Source organism: Nanorana parkeri, unplaced genomic scaffold (genome assembly GCF_000935625.1).
Source record: "Nanorana parkeri isolate BGI_ZX_2015 unplaced genomic scaffold, ASM93562v1 scaffold30, whole genome shotgun sequence".
Lineage (NCBI taxonomy): Eukaryota > Metazoa > Chordata > Amphibia > Anura > Dicroglossidae > Nanorana > Nanorana parkeri.
Genome location: NW_017306298.1, coordinates 2481899 through 2500884, shown reverse-complemented (window position 1 = coordinate 2500884; position 18986 = coordinate 2481899). Strand labels below are relative to the sequence as shown.

Here is an 18986-nt window from a genome sequence, read left to right as displayed (position 1 = left end):
CTCCAACAGAGCTATGGCAAAATACAGAGATCCTGTGTGATCATCTAAAAATGAGCAGCTGCCAGTAAGCATATAAAATCTGTTTCCCAGTGAAAGGTAAAAGTAACTTCAATGGCTTCTTGCGGGTGTCCGTACTCGTATGCAGATAGGATGGATCCTGTCTGCGTCCGAGCAGAGACACCGCGCGGACATGCAGATCGGGTGAGCGTAGGGTGGCGTAAGGCCGCATAATCCCATAGAGAAGAACAGGCTGCTGCAGCACCTGTCCTTCCCTGGGGAGCGGCCCGATATGGCCGTACACACGGCACGGATCTGTACGGGCCGGCTTCTAGTCGTGTGAATGAGGGCTTACACTTCATTGAGCCGCATTTTAACAAAGACTAGCAAGTGTGCCCGCTGGCCTGCAATGTCTTGGGCCTCTAGTAGAGACATCTCGGCCATAGTTCCCAGCTCACTTTCTACTCGCCTTAAAGTAGTATTAAAATCTCACGCTTTTTTGCAGTACTGAATCCAGATGAAGCAAATATACATTGTCCAGCAAAGTATTTCTTTACATTACTGCCCAAGCACTAACAGGCATCATGTTTCTGAACAGCTGACTCCAACTCTCCCAGCTTGGCTTCCCTGAACTTCCTCCTGAGCACAAGCTCGAAAGCACAATAACACCTCCAAGAAGGGAGCAGGAAGGAGCAAGGGGTAGGGATTGGGGGACTGGCTAGCCTTGCTCTGTGTGTTTGTAGAACACACACAGCTTACTAGTACACACAAGGGTGACTCCACAGGACCCTGCAAGGGAAAGTATCCACCCTAAAAAAGGATATCAGCACCAGTGGTCAGGGGACCAACTGATTCTGAAAGAAGCTAAAACTTTTAAACATCAAGAAGCAGCATCCATTGTAAGCGATTTCATCAGCATTTCAAATAGCTTAAAAACCACTTGACTTTAATATCACCTCCAAATCTAGGTGTTTCCAGGCCCCAGTGTGTCTCCATGACTCCTGTTGAATCTTTAATAATGCGCGCAAGCGGCCCCTACGTCGGACGTGATGTCATAATTGATGTTTTGGTGTCCGGCGAGGAGGAATATAAGAGGGGATGGGGGTTGTGACACTCTCAGGTGGTTGGAGCTTAGGAGAAGGTTAAGAAAAGAGAACTGGCTATTTTTATGGCAAGAGATAAACTTATGGAGACTTTTGTCTGTTGCTCTGATTAGATGCACCTTTTTGAAAAAGCCTTACAGGCCTATGTACCCTTCCTTTTAAGGGTTTGATGTTATCTCAGAATGTAACACTGACATACCCCATTGGTTTTACTTAGAGGCTGTGTTTGGAGTAGGGCTGCAACAACTAATCGACATAATCGATTATAATCGATTATTGAAAAAGTTGTCAACTTTTTCAATAATCGATTAATCGGCTTCCGATCAGTTGGCCCTGTTCACGGCTCCACACACACTGCACGCCGCACCTCCTCCCCACCTCACGCTCGCCGCTGCCAGACCTGCCCGACCGCATCCACGCTCTCTACGCCACACCTCTTCCCCGCCTCAAATTCACCGCCCGCCTGATTGAGTGTTGGTCAGTGGTGGATCCAGCCATCTTTACAGACTATTAAAGACAGTAGCCCTTTTTCCTGAAGAAGCGGATCTCCGTGAAACGCGTTGAAATCTGTTCTCCTCCCACGGGAGTACAAATTAAACTAGGAAGCGGATATCCAGCAAATTGTAACAAGTATCGTATTATAGAAAATATTGTGGGAGGATGCGGCTACTTCCTATGGTCTCTTCTAGGCAATCTTGTTTGTCTTTCTTTTTTTTTAAACTATGCAATTTTAAATATATTTATAAATAAAAATTGTTATACTTTGTAAAAAATGTAATGTGTTTTGCGTGTTCCTTGAAGTACCTTAAAAGTCCAAATTCTCCTCTTTTCTTTTTTATGATTCTGAAAGAAGCTAAAACTTTTAAACATCAAGAAGCAGCATCCATTGTAAGCGATTTCATCAGCATTTCAAATAGCTTAAAAACCATTTGACTTTAATATCACCTTAAAATCTAGGTGTTTTCAGGCCCCAGTGTGTCTCCATGACTCCTGTTGAATCTTTCATAACAACAACTAAATTAAGGTTCAACAATGTTAGTCATGTCACCTTGACCAAAGCAAAATGACTGGTGTTCTTGCAAGAACTTGCCCCAGCCACGGATACCTACTCTGTCGCTCCATTCTCCTCTCAGAGTTAGGAGTTCTAACCATGTGCAATTAGGGTTGCCTTTCCCTCCTCCACCTCCTCATTAGGTCAAGTATTCATCCTGACATTTGGCTACACATGCCCGAGCACTGCATCCTGGGAAGTGATCACATGATCCCCCATACCTTGAAGTACTTACTGAGGGCACTGACAGAAGAAAGGAGTGGTGTGAAAGATTTCATACAACGAGCATTGTTTTTATAGGAGCCAGCTCCAATGAGAACTAGAAAAAACCCCATAAGTTAGATGCCAGCTGCAATTTTTAAAGCATTGGCTTCCTGGTTCCTGGGATTTGTCCAGCCCTGATCTAAGCTTCCAAAGTCCACCGCTTCAGCAGACAATGCCTAAGTTATACATAAACGTCTGAGGAAATACACTAATGGCATAGCAATGCGGCATTTCCCTTGCCAACATCTGCTAATGGATTCTCCATTCTTCAAGGATGAAAAGAAAAAATTCACGCCGCCAGTGACTATAGCAGTAGGCTAGAAAGGCTGTCATGGCCATACTGGCATTGCAGGTTTGGGCAGGATCCTAAACACCGGTAAAAACGGACAAGTGGATTAAATAAATGGTCGGTACAATAAAAAGTAATCTTTTAGTTGTAGTCTGGTGGGTCAAGCCAACCATGGGATTCTAGGCAGTCAGTTCATTCACCAAAATTCCTGACATTGTCAATGGAAACCCAAAAACATTGGGTGTTTCTTTCCACCTTTGGGCATTCCCACACCTATGGTTGCATATAATATTACATTTCTAGCTGGTTTCATTTTCTAACATGTACCAAAGACTGAAATATTAGTTTTGGCTTGACAGACCCTGTAAACCTTGTCCTTTCCATCTTTAAAAGCAGACTATACACTTTACAATCTGATGGGACAATATCTGTACCAAAGCCTTTAGATCCTTGGTTCTCAACTGGCGGGTCATGACCCGGTGTTCAGTGAGTCACTGCAAGCCTTCCACTTTTCTAGGCGAGAGGCTTCTCAGCCTCCCCCTAGCGTAGCAATGTCAGTTCTCGCACTGAGCAGCCATTCAGAATATGCTACCTAGTAGAGTGTCAGCTTGAGGTTGGGTAGGCTGAGGGTATGGCCACAAGGGTATCCATCCACACATGCATTGCTTACAGCTCCCTCAATTGTGTTGTAGAGGTGCCTGGACTGGAGTGACATCACACTCTGGCTCCCGACACCTCTACAGGGCGCGCAAGGGAGCTGTACAAGCAATGCACATATGGATGGAGCTACCTCACAACACAGAAGCCCACACTGGACACCAGGATGAGGATCCACTCTAGTCGTCATAAGGGAAGATCTTTTTTTTTTCGGAGTGTGTACCGTATGTGTGTGTGAGATTGTGTGTGTCTGTCAGTGTTTTTGAGGGCCCGTTCAAACTAGTACAGTAAGTTAATCAAACAGTCCTGTGCGATTAACACACTGTACCATGCAATCGCACCGATTACGTGTTCTGGTGTGCGAGGTGCGTTGCATTGCCATTCATTTGAATGGCACCCCAAATGCACCTCCCGCTCACAGTTGAATCACCCGCACCGGAACGTGCAGTACCGCAATGCCGTGCATTCCATTGCAGTGTGACTTGGGTCATGACTTAATGACCAAGGACAAATGTGGGGCCTGAGGTTACACAGGTTGAGAATCACTGCTTCAGATTAACCAAAACTACAAACTGTAATGTCATAACTAAACAATCCATTCAATTTTGAATCCATAGGGCAGGCCTTGGTGTACAATCAGATTTTAGCTGTACAGTCAGGTTAACAGGACGAGCGTTAGGTGGCAACCAGGCAGCCAAAACCTTAAACAAACCCATCAAGCGTTATCCGAAGGGTATCTCATCTGATGCAGTAAAAAATAGCGATTTGTTGCAGGTGAATTAGAAACCTTGTATGATTTCAGTATCAGAGGGGTTAATTAGCAGCTTCACTGGCTGCTTTAAGACTCCTAGGTACAAACCATTTACAGGCACAAGTTCCGAACATTCCTTTAGACACCACTAACACACAGAAATGCTTCAAGTTCATCTATTACAACACAAGCAGCTCGGATTGCAGGATACATTAGGCAATGGACTATTTTTTCACTTCCATGTTTCGACATTTTGCCAAAAGAAACAGTTGCAATGAATGTCTGGCAGTAAATATTTGTAAGCTATGATCTTGCTATTGGAAAATGTAATGTCTCATGTATACGCAAGCAAAAGGAAATGTATGTTTTTCTCACTCTATGTACTTGAAGCTGCGGCGGTCTCAGTATACCGCGAGCTGTAGCTCGCAATATACTGAGCTTTGGGTCACGGGAAGACGCTAGTTTATGTCCTCCCGTGACCCTTAAAAGAACTATGGGGAAAAACACTGACCCCAGTTCTCTTTTAAGAAAACACAAGGCTGAAGACAATATGGCAATGCTGAAGGAGCCTCTACAATTTTGGCTAATGGCCTGATTAGGCCTAATCTGACAATGAATGTTAAGAGCACTTAATGCCGATAAAGTAGAGTCCTTATCAGATAACTACAGGCTACCCGCAATAGAGAATAGGTATTGGCTAGAAAAGATGCGCTGAACTGGGTCACAGGTCACGCTATCATTTTTATCAGCCTGTTTTAGGCCCCATTCACACACGAATCGGCCTGCACGTACAGCTCCGTGCTGCGTGCGGGGCCGTACCAAGTCGCTGAAATGTTAGGAGGGGCTGTGAGGGGTCTGAAGTGACTTGTCCACTGTATGTTAATGAAGCCTATCAGATAAACACAATCCTCAAATTTCAGCCCAAGGTCTTTCCATTGGGACAGATCATTGTGAAAGGGCTCAGAAAACATTGGAATCAGCCATCTTGTCTGATCTAACAAAACATCTAAAAAGGTAAGACTTGTTTTATTGGAGCAGACACAATCTGGAGCAGTTGCCTATGGAAGCAATCAGCTTCTCCGTTTCATTTTGAAAGCTTAACTGAACAAACAGAAGAGATAAACTCATCAAGATTCTGTCTGCTCTAGTTTTTAATTGCCCCCAATGTTTTGGCTGGAGTTCTTGTGGCCCTCACATGGGTTGAACTTATTATTCCAAAGCTGCAAACCACTCAGCGTGCATCAACCAGGTATACGAAGCAACATGAATTGCTTAATTTCACAACATACAGAGGTGCGCTAATTCTTTGCATTCCTATCAGGCTTCACATGCCATCTGAAACTTTCAGATCCACCTGATATTGAAACTGCTCTGTAAATGAAATGGGAAGAGTAAGAGCAAGAGTGATCGGTACTACCTGAAGCTGAAACAATATCATATGTCATACTGTTTTAACATTATATATATTTTCCTTGCTTTCCTTCCTTGCACAGCAAGGAAAAGTTCCTTATAGACTTTTCCTTGCTGTGTATATATGTCTAGATTCTTTTTTTTACCACCATATTTTAGCAGAAATAAAAGGAGTTAAAAGAAAAAAGGACAGAAAACAAAAACAGAAAGACCACTATAAGGTTGCCCATCCTACTTCTAGAACATTGCTGAGCTGTCCTTGTATAAAACTTGCAGGCTTCTCTATGACAGATCATCCAAACGTTCCTGGATTCAAGCTTCAACACAAATGTTGCTGTACATGATAAACCAGTTCACGGGGTACATTCTACACAATAAATATTGATCCTAAAAAATGTTTACTGCACACTTAAGCTGCCCCCCAAGTACTGGAACTGCTCACTTTAGATCCTGCTGACCTTGAGCAAACGAACCCACTTAGTAACGTACTTCTGTCTTTTTTCAACTCTACGGTCAGACAGCCTCACCATCTATAGTAGTCAACAAGCCTTGGCCGGGCTCAGGGGCCTATTTTAAGCAAAGCTGCTACATTACAGTGATGTGTAGTTCAAAGTGATAGAATAACATTTGTCCGTGCAAGGATGAGGCAGAACCCTGATACAGCCAGCAGGCACAGAAAACATTTTACTTCACCTTACTTGTTTTAAATAATATATTTTTAAAAATCCAGTATATCCCGATATATTTCTTGATTTATAAAATGCTCACCTAGCGACACTAAAATGAACAGTTAAAGTAGATGTACCCCAGGCACTAAAATCCCATACAGGCTTCAACATGTAATTTCACATCTCATTTTCCATATCTTTAAATCGAAGGCTTTTATCAACACAATAACTGGTGATCCTGCCACAGAGGTCTAACACTGTCCTTCCTTCTGGAGGGGGGCTACTTTTGTTCCCCATGGTCCCTGTGTGTTGTAAAGTAGCCACCTCTCCAAGCTCACTCACGTGATGGACTACATTCTCATGTTTAGTTTACCAATTTGTATTGAGATTGTAGTCCATTACAGGAATCAATTGAAGAAATGTCACCAGCACAGTTCACCAGTTCATTTAATAAGAACCATGTCAAGTAAAAAAAAAAAAAACGCTTTCGGTACACGCAGGGTCCCTTCATCAGGCTCAACATTGACGTGGTCTATGACAGTGCTTCTTAAAGTGTGGGTCGCGGCCCCATATGGGGTCCCACAAGTGAACAGGGGGGTCGCGATCTGAGTCCCCGGCCAGGGCCGCCATCAGGGGGGTACAGTCGGTACTTGTGTGAGGGGCCCAGGCGGCTGGGGAGGTCTGGGCTCCAAGCAAGATTTGTTTTTTCTTTTCGTTTAATGTGCAGTGTAGTGTAGTTTTTAAGGTCGCATACCCCCCACCTCTGTGCACTTGGTACCTTCCTGAGCACGTGCATGCAGGAAGGTTTTTTTTTTTTTACATTGACGGAGCTTCCTTTAACCCAGCAGAAGTGGAGCACAGCTGCTGGAGGTAAAGATAAGGAGGGAGAGGGGGCTTAGTAGTAGGTGGTAATGACACACTGACTGTCCGTCCACGGCGGGGGGGGGGGGAGAGGAGGAGAGAGACACCGACTGACGCTAGGGGAGGGGGGGGAACACCAACGTTGAGGGGAGAGACACCGTCCGATGCTGGGGTCCCCTAAAAATTTCCTCGGCCAAAAAGGGGTCACGAGTGGAGAAAGTTTAAGAAGGCTTGGTCTATGATACTTGTCATGGTTCTTATTAAATGAACACATGGTTATCCTGAAAGGATTTTCGGTGTGCTGGTGACATTTCTTCAATTGATTCTTGTAACCAGCGGTGCCATCCACAGTCACTACAAGCACCCTCCCCTGTCATTGGGGCATCCGGTAAGGAGTGCAAAAAGTTTATTTCTATATTCTGTAGTCCATTACAGGACTACAAGGTGTGGAGTTCTGCTTTAAAATGTTGCCCACATTGATATATATTTAAGATTTTAAATGCTGTGTATGCCCAAATTGAGGGATCTCTCTATTCTTCCTGTTCTTACACCATGAGTGGAGGGAGAGCACTATGTACCAATGTTGGCATGTTTCCGGCACTGGGGGGGGTCTATGCAAGTTTACAAAAAGAGACAAGCACAGGGTATCACCAGTGGGGTGATGCGCATTCCTAATCCAGTGAAAAGATACAAGGTAACACTAGAACCATAGTGAGTACCAGTGTCATTCTTCTGGTAAAGTACTTAGTCAGCGGGCACCACTTTTGGGGGGGTCAAGTATGAAAGCTTTTGCTAGATACAGACATCACCCTACTGATCCATTAACATGGAAGACCTTATCAAGATTATGGCGTGTCACGGTCACTAAAATGTGAGTGTGACTAAGCCTTGGATAGGATGCATAAGCCATGATACAGGGAGGCAGAACTTGTTATTTTCAGCAATGGATTACAGAACTGGTTATTTATGGAAATCAGTCTCTTGTTTCTCAGCAGTTTACAACCATGATTCATTTGTGCTATAAGCTGAAGCCCAGGCAAGCAGCTAAATAAACCAATAAGATGTAAACATGGAAGAGGTTTTACCTGCCAAAGGACTTATAATGCTGTCCAGACAGGTTTTGTGATACCGGCACTCCTGCCAGACAACACAATGAGCTCCCAAATGCTTTCCAGCACACAGGACCTCGGCAACTTCTGAAGTTTAATGTTTAGGTTTAGATAAAAGGTCTCCAGTTCCCACTCCATACCCCACTAACATATTCAAACAAGTTAAAATACCCACCCAAGTGTCCACTTACCCCTCTACAACAGCACTAATCTCCCACAGTGTTTACATGCTCCAATCAGAAATTAGTGCTGACACTGTCCTTCCTTCTGGAGGGGGGCTACTGTTGTTGCCCATAGTCCCCGTGTGTGTTGTAAAGTAGTCACGGTTCCAAGCTCGCTCCCGGAATTGGCTACAATCTCATGTTTAGTTTACTAATTTGTATTGGGATTGTACTCCATCACAGGAGCGAGCTTGGAGCAGTGACTATTTCATAACACACACAGGGACCATGAGGAACAAAGTAGCCACCTTCCAGAAAGGACAGTGTCAGCACCAATTCAGAGATGATTTCAGGATCTACAGTTAAGTAATACACAAATAAGATACATTTTTGTTATTAATGTACTTGAATGCATTTTTAGGATTTAACGCCTGAGTTTAGCGTTACTTTAAAAGAAAAAAGCCTGGATATCCATTGGGTGTGTAGGACTACACGTTATAATATACAGACACCATGATCATTACATAACAAAACAACTTACTATATGTATAAAACAGCAGCATACCAAAAAAAAAAAGGATTCTACTCTTGGACAACACTTGTACAGCAAAACTATCAATGCACAAATTAAAACCCCCCTATTGGCTTTGATGCAAGCTCTGATAAAAATAAGTTTATAAAATGTCAACACTTAGACATGTTAAGCCCAAACATATTCCGTCTATAATAAACAACTGTCAATTTCACAATCCCAGATTTAAAAAAAAGCCAGATTGGAAATTGTGTTTTGAAAATAGGATCAGCAAAGATATAGAAAAGACCAGCCTGCAAGGAAGAGTCAGTAACTGTGGCAATATAGTATGCACAGAATAAACTAGAAAATGAAACCTGGGCGAGTCTTACCTGTAGTAACGAGACTGCAAATATGTTGAGCAAACAGTCTTTGATATATGGCTAGCAGAGCCAAAGTCTATGACTTTCACCCTGTACGGCTGTCTTACAGGATCCACCAGCATGATGTTTTCAGGTTTGAGGTCAGCGTGAATTAAACCAAGACTCTTCAGCTTTTTCAGTGCAGTAGCCACCTGCTGTAGGATGGCCCGGATAACTTTCAAGGGCAGAGGGCTGAATTTGTTTTGCTTTAAGAAGTCATATAAGTTCTGTTCCAACATCTCAAAAACCAAGCAGGTGTGGTTCCGATGCTGGAAACACTCGTACGCACGCACAAAGTTAAACTCATCCGCGTTCTCGCTGCTCAGCCTGGCAAGGATGCCCACCTCGATCTGCCCCTGGCGTGCATAAGAAGGATGGTTTTTTAAAATTTTGACCGCTACAACTTCATTTGTCCCCCTTTTCCAGCACTTGACTACCTGTCCAAAGGTTCCCCGACCCAGAAAATCAAGTACTTCATAAGTATTTTTTACCGAGCACAACACTTCATGCTGTACCAACTGATAGTCCCCATCCACGTTACCCCCGTTCTGCTTAGGCGCTCCTGTGGTTGCCACAATAGTTACTGGGTTTGCTGCATTGCCTGGCAGCATAGCAGGCAGCACGGACAACTCGTCAACAATTTGCATGGTGCCACCTTGGTTCTCCAAATCTTCACTCTTACGCTTCAATCCACATCTCTGATGTGTTTCCAGCAAATCTGATCCACAATCCGGTGATCCAACAGTGGGTGTCTCTTTCGGATCTGGCTGCGCCCGCGCTGCTGGGTCCCCTGGAGCACCTGTGTTGGCTTTTAATGCGACTGTGCTGATCTGGGAAGCCGCAGTCTGCTGGCGAGGTCTGTCGAATGAATTCTTTGTCTGGATAGGAGCCCTATTCTTATTGTTTGGACGTGCAAATCCAAGGTTTCTAGCATTCAGGTCGGTGCGTGGATAGCTCCTCTTGTTGTACACACAACTGCTTGGTTCAACTTTCAGTTTCTTCACTTTACAAAAGGCACTTGACTGAGTTTGATAAACATATGGTGGGTATACCAAAACTTGTGAGGCCATACCTGAAAATACAGTAATAAGAAAGATGTTAGTATTGCAAAACATGACTCAGCATTATCATTATTTTCAATACATAGTAGCAGCAGTCTCAACAGGTTGCCCCAAACTTTCTTTGGTAAGCCAAGAAGTCAAGCGCATCTGAATGAATCAAAGGCATTCCCAGGTCAACCATGAGATACAAAACCTCCATTTTATTCTAGGTCCTCCATTGTATTTTCCCTTGAGGTCTCCACCTAAATATATGCGCCTGGAACATCTACATAGGAAGCCCAAACTGCAACCAACCGCACTTAATATGCAATGACTACTTAAAGCTAAGAGCTACAGCTGTCTCCTATTGGACAGATATTCAACAAGTGAGGAACTCCTAAATAGGGGAGAAGGAGAGCAGATTGGCTGCAGCCTTGTGAGACACCATAGGCTGACAGCCCAGAAACAGGGAGCATATCGAAAATCCGGCACGGATTTCCGGATATTGTGACAGGGAACATATAAATTCTATCATCCTGCTTACGAAGCAGGAAAACTAGATCACAAACAGACCCAAAGCTTGCATGTGTGGTTATAAATCGTTGTATTATCAATGTATTATTGTAGGTCTTAGAGCTTGTTCACACCAATTGCGGTGCATTCCAGAGCGGTAGCTCCTGGAATGCACAGCAATCGCTCACTAAACTTCCCCCTTCGTTCTGGGGCGGGATGGGGTGTGGCGATGCATTGAAGTCAATGGCACCGCAGCCACGCCCCACCCCCAACAGTGCGATCGGACATGTGGCAAAACATTGCCTGTGATCTGTCCCACTGCGTACACACAAAAAATGCTACATGCTCTATTTCTTGCATTGGACCGGAACGCAGGCAAAGTTTTGCCACGCGTCCGATCACACTGCAGGCAGGGGGGCGTGGCTGCGGTACCATTGACTTCAATGCACCGCCACGCCCCCCTACCACCCCAGAACGAAGGGGGAAGTTCAGTGTGCGATTGCTGTGCGTTCCAGCAGCTACCGCTCTGCAAAGCGCCGTAATTGCTGTGAACGGGCCCCTAAAGTATTGCCTTAAGCCATAGGGCCAACCCCTGAGGGATCTTTGGGTCAAGATTCCAAGGAGTGAGCAAAACTCCAGAGTTGTTTCTTAGCATAGTTCAATCAAAACTTATTTTCCAGTTTTAAGAAACTGTTTAAGTAAATAAAAAGGTTAAAGTATCTCTAGAGCCAAATCTTTACACATTTTTTTCATTTTAGGGGTGGTAACAATCCCTGAAATCTGTCTCTTATCTGGTAGGCTTCCTTTCACTTCCTGCATCATAGACAAAAAAGGAAATTTCTTCTGAGTGGAAATCTGGCCTTACAAAGTCATCACAGCAGCACATGTACCCATTAAAATATTTCCACTCTAATCCTCTTCCAGTGATGACTCAAAATGTTTCTTTCCTGGTGACAACGTTAAATACAGAAGGTGACCCTCCTGTAAGGGGACAGAGACAGGTGCAAACTGTACCACACACTATCCAAACCTTTAAAGAAAAAAAGTTTTGGCTTTATTTACACTTTAAACGCAACTCGGTTCAAGCAGATTGTCCTGTTTGGGGTTTATCCCCAGTTTTCTACTCTCGATGGGGCCCCGAGAGGCCTAAATTCTATACCAGCCAGTGTAGCTGAAGCATTGCTTAATTCTAGAAATATGTAGAAACTTGAATTGAAGTTAGCCGGGGTCCACCCAAAAAGTGATCAATCTTTTTTTAGTTGGAGTTGTGTTTTAATACGATCCTTTGTGGCATTATACCTGTAGAAGAGGCATAACAGGCAGAACCGGAGTGAATATCTAAATGACCATTACAGTAAGCAGCTAGTAGCAGAATCTTATCAGTCCAGACTATTACTGTTATTGCACATGAGTAAAAGTCCTTTTCATGTTCGTCACAGTGTTTGTACAAGTCAGGACAACATGAGCACACTGAAAGTTATACTGTAACCAGCGCAAAACCAACAGTTTCCTCTAGCTAGCAGAATATTTTCCACCATACTTCACAGAACTGATGCAGAGAAATATTAACTGTGACTTTCCTGGAAGCAAGACTGCATGTGCTGTGCAAGTTCAGCCACAAACCATGTGACTAAGAGCCTCCGGCTTCTATACTTCAAGGTCCACTAAAGCACTTACTGCTTGTAATAAATAGCCACACAATTAGATTCTTGATTTTCCAAGCCAACCTAAAACATTTTTTTTAAACTACTTTCATTGTCTTAAATTTAAATACAAACAGGCTCAGTTTTAAAGTGACACTAAACATTAAAAATGCATTTAAAGTACCTTAAAGGGGTCCACTGCATCTGAGTGAGGAAAAGCTGGCAGATGCAGTCATTGTTTGGGTATTGAGATAGCCCGGCAGAGGAGAATCCTCCATCCACGCTATTTAGCATGGACGGGGGAATCGAGTTCGTTCTCTCTATCTCTCTCTCATGGCTAGCTTCAGCTATGCACGCCAAATCCGACCACCCTCAGGCGTAAACGCTGCCTGCAGGTCTATAAACACAAACAAACATTCAACTCAGCTTGACATTCTTGTTTGTGATGGACTCGAATTACCATACAAAGGAAAAGGCTATACTTCTGGTGTCTATGAATCAAACCAAATTCAAACTACAGCCATCATTCTACACAACATAAAAACTTCAAACCCACTGATGGCAAAACCCCTTATCAGTATGCACACGCACACACAGGCCTGCAAGATAATAATAACACTTACAGCACAGAAGACAGAGGCCTTACATACAACAGCTAAATATAGCTTTGCATAGAAGAGCTGATAAATATACAAAAAGCTAATAAAGTCATAGTCCCAACAATATAAATACATTGATGATGAAGGAAATGGTAGCACATACACAAGATGTCTTTGATAATACAAATATGTAGGTGAATTGAAGATTTTGAAGCATGGGTTACTTTCCTACTACACATTTTCCACTCACAAAAGCAAAGTATTTATGGGAGAGAGAGAGAAAGGAGAGAGAGAGGACACACGCGCACACGCACACTTTGTATTTTTTTTTTTTTTTATTGCAAAACATGGATAGGCATTGTATACTTTTTAACCTGGGGGGAACTAATTACATTGGATAAAAAATGACACTGAAGAAGACGGATTATTATAAAACGTGTAAGACAGTCAGTACAGTGGAGGAGACAACTGACCCTTAGTGAGCCACAAGCTGCAGGTCACCATGTGATGATGTGGCGAGTAGGCGGGTGATCCTCAGGCTGACACACAAAAAATGACAGCCAAAATGACAGCCAACCCAAGGAAGACCAGACCTGCCCACTTGTCCACATAATGAGGACACAGGCACTGATGGTAATACAAGCAGCATGCCGGCCACCTGCTACAAAGCTAATCTACTCACAATGCACATTTTAGCAGAGTTTAAAGATAATATCATTGGAGGGGGGTGCAAACTGCTGCAGTCATAAAATAGAGGAAGCTAGAGGTGCCAACCCATACCTCCAGCAGTCTCCAAAACCTTCCTTCCTTCCATTTCACTCTTCTGACAGGGAAAGCTTCAACACTTGGCTGCTCTTTCCTACCTCCCCTATTGCCGAGTGAGGCTGCCCACCATAGTGATAAGCAAAAATAAATTTGTGATACTTCCGATATCAGGAAACCGGGCAGCGAGTCATTACACGCTGCTCGGCTTCCTGATTGGCTGGGAAGCCGGCTCCATGTTCCCTTGTCACTTGTGATGAGAGAGCATGAGTCGGCTACCCGGCCAATAAGGAAGCCGGGCGCCGTGTAATGACGCGGTGTCCGGCTTTCTGATTGCCTGGGAAGCCGACTCCATGCTCCCTCACCACCTTGTGACGAGGCAGCAGGAAGCCGGGCGCCGCGTCATTACACGGCGCACAGCTTTCTGATTGGCCAGAAAGCCGGCTCCGTGCTTACTTGTCACCTAGAGACGAGAAGCATGGAGACGGCTGCCCGGCTAATCAGGAAGCCAGGTGGTGAGTCATCACACGCCGCCTGGCTTCCTTAATGGGACTTCCAGTATCAGTATTCGGTATCGGCGAGTACCGGGAAAAACAGGCAGATTGAAATGCTTAAAAAAAAAAAAAAAAGAAGAAGAAGAAGAGGTGGTGGTACCTGCTGTGTTTCTTTAGGCACATCGGTCTGACTGGCTCCGGGGATTTGTTCAGCCCTACTCCATTCCCGCTTTGAACTAACTGAGCATAATTCCATGACTTCACCCTAACATGCTGCTACACTGCGATGGAACCAGCCATACAGTGATAGCAATTAACGTGCAGGGTGCAAGTCTAAAGTACAGATTTGTACCATAAATTCTGACCTACTTATGAATACCTGTCATAGCCCTCAAACCCTTCACGAGCTAACAGAGTGATGTGATCATAACCAGGTCAAGAATTTCTGTGCCACCCAATTGAAAAGTGGGCCTAGCAGTTTATAAGCCTGCATAAATAAATTCTTAGCATATCACAATGTACAACAGTGTATGTATGTAAATGATCAACACTGTACTGTTTATATTTTAAAAAGGCAATCCCAAGCTCCATTCAGGTAGTTGTGTCATTCTGGAGGAAGGCATTTCCAAAGGTTTCCCATTAATTATTCATTAGGACTTGTGTAGCATTGTAAATATCTGGCAGGTCATAGTATCAGATGCAGCAACAAAAAGGGCAGAGCCGAGCTATGTACGCAGCATGGGCACACGGATTTGCATGGTTTTATCATCCATGGGTCAACATTTTAGTCCAGGAAGCACATGCTAAGCCTTGAGATGATACCTGAACAAACATGGTGCAAACCCTATGGTGCTGTCAGTGGTACTATAATCCCTTTGAGTAACAAAAGGTGCCCCCCACCACCACCTATCCCAAATGAAACTGATCGGAGTGTATGTCTACTTTAATTTAATCCAATTATGTCTAATTTCATCTGTTACAATGTAAACCCTCACGGGCAGGGCCCTCCTTACCATCGTGTCTGGAATTGTATTGTAATGATGTCTTCCCTATGTTGTAAAGTGCTGTGCAAACTGTTGGCGCTATATAAATCCTGTATCATAATAATAATGCATAAATCAGGACTGTGTAACTTGTGATCTACAGCTGCTGAGAAATTACAAATTCACCGTCATTCAGTAGCAAATCAAAATCAAAATGAAGGCCATAGCTAATCTACGTAATAGCATTCCATCTACTACAAAACATCAAAATCTACAAAACCTAGGCTCACCGTCAGCACTGTGAAAAAACGGCCCATAAAACAGAGGCTCTTTGTGCACAAACCATCACATGAATAATGATCTTCAAATGTCCCAGCTATCATACTGTACCTGGGGGGAGGAAAAAGGTCCCAAAATAGGGAAACTGGATGAGAAACTGCACTTCTGACATTATAATAATATAAGTGGGAAATCAAGGACATGAAACCACATGATTCCGTGCAAAGCAGCTAAATGCCATGAGAGAAAATTTTAAGAAAGGAGGAAATGGGGAGAGGAATAAGTGGAACAGAAAGAGAAAGGGGAAAGCATGGGCGACTTCTACATAACAGAAGATTTTATTGGACGTTTAGCAGCTAAATACACAGATGAAATATGAAAGTTTTACCAGAAGTAAAAAACTGGAGTTCAGCTTTCAGGTAAGAATAAAGCTAACAGCAAGAGAGCTTGTGTCCTAATTAGCAAATCTGCAATGGCAAATCCCATGTGAATAAAATGGCAGGTTAGAGGTCAAGTATTTAAATATATAAACGGTTTTCTATTTTATTTGACAATGACAAAATACATTAGATGACAAGGAATTCCCAGAGGAATTAGCTAACAAGACAGCACAGATGAAGAAGCCTGCCTTAGAAGGACCGACACCAGCCCTGTAAAAGAACAGATCTATATCAAGGTTAGGCAACCTCAGCACTCCAGTCGTTGTGCAATTACAAGTTTCACGAGGCACCGCAAGACTCGGACAGCCACAGACCTGAGGCTTGATGGGATTTGTCTTTTTACCACAGGTGGAGTGCCAAGGTTGCCTACCCCTGCTCTATACTTACCTCCGATGGTCTACATCCTGAAACACTGTTGCTTCGGACAATGCCCTGACCTACACCATCCTTCCGTTCCACAGATGCACACTTACCTCAATCCAAAGCCTGTGACCTCCAGTGACTGCTTACATCCTGGCCATGTCCAGCATGTTACAGCCCCATAGACATCTATAGGTCTGTATTTCCTACTATCCCCCTTTGTTCCCAGCTTTGGAGCACAGCCCCATAGAAGTCTACGGGGCTGTGATGACCAGGAGAGCAAGACTTGTGTCGTTGGGTGTCAACTATCACCACAGCCATCAAATCAAAGTATCCATCTGTTGAGGGGGAGGGTGGGTTAGTTTAGGTCAGGGCAATGAGGCAAAAAATATGTGTGCTTTGTCTGAAAGTGCACTTGTTCTTTAATGGTAAGGTTTAATGGATAACATCAGGAATTTACAGACTATTAATTGCCAAATGTTGCTCTTTAATGTAGCAGAAACATATGCCATAATGCGGTACAAATGTGTAGGGTGCAATTATACTGTCAGTGCAAGTAAAACATTAGTTCATGGCACCTAAAGCACATTACTAGAATATAAACATATACAAAATTATACTCCAACTTATGAAAAAATCTTCTAGTTCTGGAACTTGTATTCTTTGTCAGGTAACATTATATGGATCTATAGGAGGACAATAGAGAGGGAACGGCTGTGAATTATGTACAGGAACCAGTGCAATAAAAACTCAATGCACTTCCCAGCACAGGGAAACTATTACAATCACAACAAAAACAAAAAAAGGCTTATAACCCTTCTGAGAGGCGAAACGTGATTTCCGCTGTCCATCTTCCCCAAACTTCCCACAAGTAGCAACCAACAATTTTACAATCTGATTATACAACCTCAGTACATTCTTTTTTATATTTACCAAAACTATGCAAGATATGGGCCTCCCCATACAAACCATTCAATTCCTATATCAGGAAGGCCCTGGTAGTTACTGTTAGAACAAAAATGTATCTTATTTGTGCATCACTCGGTTGTAAATCCTCAAATCATCTCTGAGTTGGTGCTGACACTGTCCTTCCTTCTGGAGGGTGGCTACTTTTGTTCCCCATGGTCCCTGTGTGTGTTGTAAATGCCCCCCCGCACGCACCAACCTAAAAAAAAAAACATTTGGGATAAAAAATAAAAGAAAGCCCCTTTAACTTACTTAAACCTATGGTCTTATGACATGCTGCATTCTGAGTCTTCCTCACTGAAGACTGGAAAGGTCCTTCCTTGGGTGCCCACATCACTGCCTAGGCGAGGTGGACATTTCTTATTGGCTGTATAGTAGCAGGGTCCTAGAATAACTCCACCAGTCTCTACTTCTGAAAAAGGTGCCAGCGAGGGGCACAGGAAGCCGGAATCATGTAGGCAAAAAAAAGTGTTTTCTCCTTTTATGCAAAATGAGAATGAGTAAGAGAAGCTTGAGGGCACAATATTGGCCCAGAGATGGGCTGCAAGTCTGATTGGGTGGCAGGACTTACTTTGTGCTTACGGGGACTTGTACGTGGCCTGCAGTACCCTGAAGACACAGATAATTAAATGGCGTGTGTGCAAGGCACAATAACATAAGCAGGATTTGTTGTTTATACCCATGCTGCGTATCTAGTGTGCGTCAATCTGTGATAACCAAGCAACCAAAAAAGGGGAGGAGTGTTCATCGCATCACTGAACTTAATTTCAGACATACCCTTACTACAATTAACACCGACTCTCCTCTGAACTACCAATTTACCAATTAACACACGGAGCTGATAAAACTAGCATCTATTACCATTCTATTTCCCAACAGACTCTATAGAATAAAAGCATAGAGGAATGTCTTCAGCTCACATTCTCTGCTCTTAAAGTGACAGGCCATGAAACATGCATTATAAAAGGCACGAATCACTAAATTAATGAAATCTCTGGATTAGGTTTTGATGATTAATGGTTATTTAACATGCAAATGAAAGGATATCCAGAGCGGTTAACAAGCAATTCCTTCTTGGTGCAAGAAATAAAGCATATATTCTACAGCTATTCCTAATGTAATATATTGCAGCTTACCAGTACTTATATATAGTGGCTACATTCGTTTTCCTTTATTTTCATCTGATGACCCTGCCAGTAAAACATCTCCTGTCATAGGGTGACAATGCTTACTCACTGTACTGTATCAATGGAGGAGCAGCATTGTTACTCAAGCACTAGACTCCTGGAAACCTACATCTACCACTTCTTCATAGCAGAGAGACCTGAGAAGTATGCTAACTGATAGGAGTTCAGCATAGGCAGAGAACTCAAAGATTTCAGCTCGCTGGACCTCTGGCAGGACCAACTGGTATGTTTTGCTGTTATATAAACACAACACTTTAACTGGTATATTTAAAGGAGAATTATGAGGAGAGTGAAATACACTCCTCCCCATAATTAGAGCCGACCGCTGGCACTGAAGCTGTCACATGTTGGCTCTATTGATCCGGTAATGAGTGATCACATACCGCTGATTGCTCAATTCCCGATCTTTTCCCTGCAGAGAGTAGTGACTGTCAGTCACAGCTCCCGCAGGGATTTCCCCCCCCCC

The 18986-nt window shown here is 43.4% G+C and overlaps 1 protein-coding gene across 2 annotated transcripts in view; it reads right to left on the bottom strand.

Annotated features, from left to right (window-relative positions):
- The window catches only part of HIPK3 (homeodomain interacting protein kinase 3), a 112063-nt gene that overhangs the window by 78798 nt on the left and 14279 nt on the right, over positions 1-18986 (bottom strand). For both annotated transcript variants that reach the window (XM_018567886.1, XM_018567892.1), the window contains exon 2: positions 9225-10326. In XM_018567886.1, the coding sequence (XP_018423388.1) occupies positions 9225-10326 (1102 nt within the window). The remainder of the gene's footprint in view (positions 1-9224; positions 10327-18986) is intronic.